General features: G+C 38.9%; 2 protein-coding genes across 2 annotated transcripts; one reads left to right on the top strand and one right to left on the bottom strand.

The window, feature by feature from the left end:
* Positions 1-6,308: 6,308 nt before the first annotated feature.
* Positions 6,309-6,635, top strand: LOC112177730 (histone H3.3a-like). The gene has a single exon (XM_024315990.1). It carries the CDS (start codon positions 6,309-6,311, stop codon positions 6,633-6,635), a length of 327 nt encoding a protein of 108 aa, XP_024171758.1.
* A 270-nt stretch (positions 6,636-6,905) lies between these two features.
* LOC112180492 (SKP1-like protein 1A) lies at positions 6,906-7,682 on the bottom strand. Its single transcript, XM_024319052.2, has one exon. It carries the CDS (start codon positions 7,626-7,628, stop codon positions 7,113-7,115), a length of 516 nt encoding a protein of 171 aa, XP_024174820.1. The 5' UTR covers positions 7,629-7,682; the 3' UTR covers positions 6,906-7,112.
* Between the last annotated feature and the right edge of the window lie 402 nt (positions 7,683-8,084).

The following is an 8,084-nucleotide window of genomic DNA, read 5'->3' as shown; positions in this document are numbered from 1 at the left end:
CTTTTTTTAATCCAACATTTGAGTTTTCCTTTAGGAATTTGAATTTCTTGTGGAGCTTCAAAATTCACTAATGATTTTTTTGTAAACGAAATCTGATGATCTTAAGCGGAGAGCTTTGCTGCTGTTGACAGAACTTGCAAGATCAGAGGAAAAGCTTGCTGGTGTTCGGATTGATGGGAAATGCAAATACAAGGACTCATATGTTGTTTTAATACTGGGATTGGGATCCATCAATTGTTGCCGGATGGTACCCAGCTAATTGTTCATGGATCTTAGATCAACAGTACAGGTAAAGGCCTCGATTAATACCCAGTCCTCTCTCTGTTATTGATTAGTGCTGAAAATTGGAAGCTAACGTATGAGTTATGGGTTTGATTAGTGCTTAAAGTTAGAAGCTGTGCAATGTAATGGAATTGACCGCGGCAAACAAATCGAGATTCATAAAGGTATATATATTTACTTTTGGTTTGTTGTTTATTTGGATTCAAACTTACTGATCTATATTGCGTCAGAGATGAGTAGCTGAAACTGGATCTCATTTCCAACAAGACTTGTGTATGATTTACTGCAATAAGATCCTAGATTTGCAAAATCACAATGAAGAGTGATGAAGGAAAGTTCCCAGATTTGCGAAATCTCAATGTAGGACAAAGAAGGAAAGATCCCAGATTTACAAAATCTCAATAAAGGACCTAAAACAACATGAAAATAAATGGAGGACCTAAAAATAAATATCTAAATAATTCAATAAATTGATGAATTATATTTAATCTGGAAATTATGAAAATTCAATGGTTTGTAAATTTGGAAATAAATATAATTGATTCCTATGGGACTCACTTAATATAGCTCACACAGACAAGCTTTCCGTGTGAAAGTGATTTAGCAACGCTTGCAACACGTACAAATTGTGAATCTGTGGCTGTACTGTGTGAAACTATCCATACACACAAATTTCCGTGTGTATTTCAATGTATTTACACAGAATCCATCTGTGTGAATGGACCTGTTTTTCTAGTAGTGCCTCATCATGGGTCGGGCTAAGGTCAGCCCTACCCTAAAATTTAGGGCTTAAGGTAGGGCCGGGCTGGGCTTTGACCAAGTCAACAGAGATTAGGGTCGAGCCTGGCCAAGGCCTCAAAATGCAAACCCTTACCCTCTCTTAAGGGCCCATTCCGCAAGGGCCAAAAGGGCCGAGCCGAGCCAGCCTTTCCGAATAGGGTTGGGCCAAGCTTTTGTCTAACTCACATAAAACCAAATTTTGCTAATTATTAAAAATAAAAACAAGTTCACTGAACTCTTTGATATTTCAGAACCTGAGTTAATTACAAATAATTACAAATCCCACATAAAAAGTCTCAAACTCACATTCTCACTGATTAATTGCACTGAGGCACTAAGCCACTAAGGCTACAAAAACTTATTTGATACAAGAATTGATCAAGTCCTCATCAATTCCCAAAAAGTTGTAATGTTTGATACAAAAAGTTGATTGTAATTCAACACTTGCAAAGCTTTGCACAATCAAGTCTTCACCAAACAAAGAACCTGCACAAAAACATATAAATAATTTAGAAACTAGCTAGTCATATATTTTAGTTCACACAAACAAAACATACCAACTGGACACACATATATACATATTCAGTGATTTAACATAGACTAAAAATAAAGCACACAGCAGTCACACACCTTTAAAAAAAAACATAATTTAAAGACAAACAAAACATACCAGATCCGAAAAACACAATCACACACCTTTCCTTAATCTAAAGCACAGCAATCACACACCTTTCCAAAAAACAGAATTTGAAGACAAACAAAAAAAACCAGATCCGAAAAATAGTCACACACCTTTCCTCAATCTCCAATTGACTCGAGCCCTTCCGTGTTTAAATTATCACGCTCAAGTGCAATCATCCATTCCGGTCTTGCTAGTTTTGCATTATGTTCCTCTTCAACTCAGAGCTCATCTTGCTCTTTGTCTTACTGCCTTGCTTCTGCTAGCTTCCGGTCTTTCAAGAAAATCAGTGCTTGAATTGTGTCAGGGCTCAGACTTGCCCTCTTCTCTGATACAACTCTTCCACCTGCACTAAAAGCTGCATCTGATGCTACTGTCAAAGCTGGAATAGATAGCAAGTCACGAGCTATCAAAGAAAGCACTGGATAGACTTCTTCATGAGATCTCCACTAACCTAAAAGGTTAAATTCAAATCCATCAGCAACTTCAAGTGTAGGCATATCAATATAATATTGTAAATTAGAACTTGAAGTGGTAGAAGTAGAAGTTGCTGTTTTAGCCTTTTTTAAGATCTCTTCAGCAAAGTCCTCATCTTCATCATTACATAAAACAATAGAATCAGAAGAAGATGCTTGTACACTTCGTGCTTATACTAGAGGTTGGAACCGCAGGCACTATATTATCCTTGTACACTTCGTGCAATTCAAACAATTGATGCTTTAAACTAGAGATAGCAGTTTCAATTTCCCAATCTTCAACACCCATACTTTTCATCCATTGGCTAATTGCAAAAAACTTATATCTAGGATCCATAGCAACAGCAAGACAAAATATGGGAGGAAATCGTTTCCAATACTTAGCAAATTTAGACGTCATGGCCACCAAAGCAGCAGCAATTACAGAATATTTAATATATTTATTAAAAGCTGCATTAATACTTACTAAGCAAGGAATAACACGACATGATGTCAGATAATACACACCACACAAGGTTTTTGTTAAAGAATCAAAAAAATTTAAAAAGCGACACACAATTGAAGCAACTAACCAATATTCATTAGTGGGAAGTGCTAAAGTGGAATAGCGATTAGATTGGTTTAGTTTTTGAACATATCGATTCAAAACAAATTTATATTTTTTAGCTACTTGCAGCAAATCATAGGTGGAATTCCACCTATGAGAAACATCATTATCGATATTCCTCTTTGAAATATTCAAATCTTGACAACAACTAACCCACAACTCATGCCTCTTAATTGAGCTATTCATGCTACGAACTATATTTGTGATTTTTTGAACTGATAGAGATAATAAATGCAGACCATCTTGAACAATCAAATTCAAAATGTGAGCACTACAACACACATGAAACAACTTTTTAAGGATAGAATTAAGCATGAGAAAATCAGGGAGTATTTCAACAACAACGTCATTATTTGTCTCAATATCTAAAGATATTGAGCATATTTTTTCCTATGAATGCGCCAAGAAATCAGCTCCTCATATATGTGACTAGCAAGTGACTCACCGGTGTGTGAGAACTCGATCATTTTAAAAGTAATGATTCTTTTATTCAGATTCCATTTTTTATCGATAAATGAGCAGTTAAAGACATATATCCCATCTTTTGATGAGATGACCAGCAATCAGAAGTCAAACAAATTTTCCCTTCAAAACTTTCAAAAGTTTTGAGCAGCTCATTTCTTCCTGCAACAAAGAGCTTCATCACATCTGTTTTGCAGGTAGAAGCTGAAAATCCCACAAACTGAGGTGCAAAACCTCTTTGAATCATTCCCTTAAAATCGTGTTTGTCTACAAATGTAAACGGTTGTTTAGCCTTAATGACATAGTCGACAACTTCCTTTTTAGTACAATCTTTATTATAAGACCAGTTTAATACATTCCCACTAGAATCTGAATCTAATTGCATTTGAGTCCTAATATCTAGTGATTGACTACTTATATGACCCTCCCAATGCCTAAATGGCTAGTTCCATTCTTTCCTCTACGTACCAATAACTGAGCGCAAACACTATTTAGCATATCTCACAACAACATTATCTTCAACAGTTTCAACATTTTCATAAAAGCTCCAAATATAATCTTTTTTATCTATTTTTTTTTTAGGTAAAGGAGGTCTTGAAGCTGTTTGTGGGGATGTTTCAGTCAACGGTGTTGGGTTTGGGTCTATGGAAGCAACAACCATGGGACTAGTTACTGACTCAGGAATTTCCTCCATCACACTCGGGAGAATTAAGCTAACAAAACACTAAGTGCACCAACAATACAACAAGTACATACACTACACTATTAGGGGAAAGTTCAGAGTTTACTTGAAGTCAGATATAACAAAATGCAATAGCCATTGTGCACTGAACAGAAAACACAATTCCTCCTCCTTGCAAGTCTGTTACTGCTTCCATCTCTTTCACTGTTATAAACTTAGAACACACAAAAATGCAAAGAGTAAGGATGCTGAATTGTAAATTTGTAATGTAACTAGATATAAGCAGAGTTTAGCCAATATTCATACTCTTACCACCACTTAGTTCAGAACAGAGTTTCAATATGAAGATGAAAATAAAGGGATGTTTAGGTTTATTTAAATGCTAGACACATCAAGTATTCTAAACGGATCTATTTTTAAGGTAATGGTAACAAAACTTTGGGATCTGTGAAAATTTTGCCAGTTGCTTTATATAAACTCTTTAAAGTGTCAATTACTCAAAGTCTCAAATACTCAATATATAACATCACTGACATCAACAACTGTATGACTAAACGGGAATGAGAGATTACCTCACCAAGTGGATAGGTGTTGACCACCGACGACGTCACCATTTTTATAGCTCTAAGGAGATCACTGATCTCTATTTTTGCTCTGAGAATTATTGATCAAGGAAGAACTGTGAGTTTGAGAGAGAGAGAGAGAGAGAGAGAGAGAGAGAGAGAGAGAGAGAGATTCAAACCCAAAACAAACAAAAATCAGGAACGAGGTCCTCACCTTATGCGTCGGCTGTGGATGCATACCGAAGACCAGGAACGAAGTCCACACCTTGTGCTTCGACGTTGCCTACTCCACTGCCTCAGCTCGCATTGGAATCTCGAGTCGTAATAATTCTCACAGCCTCACCCACTGATCTATTCTCACAGCCTTAGCTCACCCACCGATCTATTCTCACAGCCTTAGCTCACCCACCCACAGATCTATTCTCACAGCCTCAGCTCGCGTCGTAATCTCCCGTCGCCTACTCTGTCTACTCCTCCTCGATCTTCAATCCGACTCGTCGCAAACCTACCGAAACAATCTCTACAGCTCTACCCAGTCTACTAGTCTCTGCTGGTCCAAAACCGCAGGAGGTGGTGACTGAAAGAGAAGCGGTCTGGACTCTGAAGGAAGAGAGGGTCTGAAAGAGTGTTTGAGAGAGAGGTGGCCTTTGAGAGAGACTCGATAGTCGATAGTGGGATGACGATGTCTAGGCTTTGCTTTTGCCCTATCGCTACTTGAGTTGGACTTGGACAGTTGGGCTTCGCCTTTAGGCCTTAAACACACAGACTTGATTTAAGAGACCAATTTTTTGTAATATGGCAGATTCAAATAATTCATGAAAACTTCTATAGTTTTTTACACATGTAATATTGTAATAGAAAATAACAAAAATATAATATTAAATTTTAAGGCCGGGCTTTTAGGGTCGAGCCGGGGCTAGCCCTTACGGGCTCAATGGAGCGGGGCCGTAGGGTAGGGTCGGGTTTCGTTTGTATGACCCATACACTACCCTATTTTAGAAATGGTTGGGCCGGCCCGCCCTAATGGAAAGGCCTGGCCGGGAGGGCTTAGGGCGGGCTTTGGGCCCAAGGGCCATATGATGAGGCCTATGTCTGGGTCTGCATACTCAGTATGCCTTGTCTGCCCTAGCGAGGCGGCGAATCATGCATTGGTTGCAACCTCCTGGTGGCAGGATGAAACAACGTGTTGGCGGATTTCTTTCCCGTCGTCAGCATATTGGAAAATCTACTTTATTGGTTTTACGGCACTGCTTTAACTTTTCGATGTGCCACCGTTATTGTAAAGCAAATGGAGTAGTCGATATGACACTCTTTGCTATTTGGTGCTTGTATGAATACATTTTAGTTGTAGAGACTCCTGTTATTATTCGAGAGGTCCTCTTAATGTGCATTGTATTATGGGGTTTAGGCACTATGTCCCCCCTGTTTAGTTTGTTCATCAGTTTCATTAAGAAGGCCTAAGGGCAGCTGCATTGCCCTTATTTCAAAAAAAAAAAAAAGGTGTGTGTGTGTGTGGGTGTTTTTAAAGAGTATTTAGTTATTTCACCTTTTTCGTTTAACAACTTCAATTCCTAACCAAGATCAAATTGAAATGAATTATAGGAGTCAATTTTCCTGGAGAAATTTATCTGTGTTTCCTCTTCCTTGTTGGATTACATTAGCTCCTAGTTTCAACTTACTTTGCTACATACCATCAATATGATTATGGCATGAAATATTGACATCGAGAAGTTTACTTGCTTGTTGTCTCATCAAGTTCAGGAAGCAGGAGATCTAGATGGCTAGTACTAAGCAAATTGCTTGCCAGTCAACAGGCAGAAAGGCTCCAGGGAAGCATCTGGCTACCAAGTTGGCTCGAAAGTTTGCCCCAACCACCACAGAGGTGTTAAGAAGCCTCACAGAATTCGCCCTGGTACTGTTGCTCTTCGTCAAATCCCTAAGCACTACAATAGTACAGAGTTCCAGATACGTAAACTGCCATTCAAGAGACTTGTTCGCGAATATTGCCCACCGTAACTTCCCGAGTGGTGACTGTTTCCAGAGCAAAGAGTTGTTGGCATTGCAGGAGGCTGCGGAGGCGTATCTAGCTTGTGAGTCTGTGTGAGGACACAAATCTATCAGCCATTATAAGTGGTATTAAATTGCACGTATTGGTACTTGTTGTAGTGAATAATGGTCTAATAGCCACAACTCCAGGAAAGATGTATAGGATTTTGATTCAGTTAATGGCATTGGCGTAACTATATTCCCATTGATTATGAAAACTGATTGTTTCGTAATGAGTTGCAATGTTGCATGCCCCCTGTTAATTGAAACGTATAAAAGCATTTTCCTTACTTCTAATCCTTCGAAATGCAAATAAACGAAATCATTAAATCAAAACTCCTATAAAGCCAGAAATCATGCGCGACTCAACCAACCAAATAACGCCACACACACAGACACAGACACACACGGACACACACACAAAAACAAAAAAAACCATAAACTCGAAACAATTCAATTTCCAAAAATAAAATAAAATACGAAAAAACCCTAGAAGCGAAAGCGATCGAATCTTCTTCCACAAAAGCCCTCTGCTTCACTCAAAAGCCCATTGGTTCTCCCTCTGAACCTCCTCTTCTTCCTCAGGAGTGAAGTCATTCTTGATGTTGAAAGTTTTGCGAATCTCCTCCGGAGTCTTTCCCTTGATCATGTCCGCCGCTTGCTGGCAAGCCAAGTCCAGCAGCCCTTTTATATTCAGATAGTTGGCTGCCAATATGAGATCAAAGAGTACGTTCTGGTCGACGTCGATGTACTTACGGTCCCAAGTCTTGAGCTCCGCGGTCCCCTCCTCTACGTGCTTCTTGCAATACTCAATAACCTTGGCTAGAATGGCACCTGTCACATTCGGCAGAGGGATGCCATTGTCGACGCAGTCATCCTCCACCATGTGCTTGATTGTCTGCGATTCAAGGGCCACCACCTCTTCAATATCGAAAGTCTCTTCATCGGAGCTCTTCAGGGTTATAATCTTCTTATCCGACGATGTGGTTGCAGCAGGGTTTTCGGTGTTTGATGATGTGGTTTCTGCAGGGTTGTCAATTTTTGACGACATGGTTTCAGAGAGTTTGGGAGATTAGGGTTTCAGAGTATGCGGCAACTTGCTTTGAAGAACTCGAGAGGAACTGTAAGACCCTCTCTATCGTGTATTTTTATAATGAAGCGAGGAGGAAGTTGAGGCGTCCAAGAAAAGGAGATCGAAGTGTATCCAGTTAATTTTTAGTCATTTCCGCTAGGACCGCTACAATGAATTTTGTTTTTTTTTTTTAATTAATAAATATGAGGATAATTAGAAGGCTAGGTTAGACCGTTAGAAGAATAAAAGTATAGCTAGGATTCAAGTATGTAATAGGGAAATACCGCAATAGGGGGTAGGGGGTCCCAATGAGGCCTAGAATTTAAAGCCTCAATTTTAGGTATCATGTCATGTAAGAAAAATATAAATTTTATTTTCAATTCACGTAATGTATGTTGCCACATTATGATCTTCTAACACCAAACTTTAAGTAGA

This window comes from Rosa chinensis, chromosome 7 (assembly GCF_002994745.2).
Source record: "Rosa chinensis cultivar Old Blush chromosome 7, RchiOBHm-V2, whole genome shotgun sequence".
Lineage (NCBI taxonomy): Eukaryota > Viridiplantae > Streptophyta > Magnoliopsida > Rosales > Rosaceae > Rosa > Rosa chinensis.
The sequence above is the reverse complement of the archived record's forward strand: the minus strand, read 5'-3'. Positions and strand labels throughout refer to the sequence as shown.

What these genes read in the sequence shown, in the direction of transcription:
- LOC112180492 (XM_024319052.2), bottom strand. Translation starts at nt 7,628, where the DNA reads ATGTCGTCAAAAATTGACAACCCTGCAGAAACCACATCATCAAACACC.
- LOC112177730 (XM_024315990.1), top strand. Translation starts at nt 6,309, where the DNA reads ATGGCTAGTACTAAGCAAATTGCTTGCCAGTCAACAGGCAGAAAGGCT.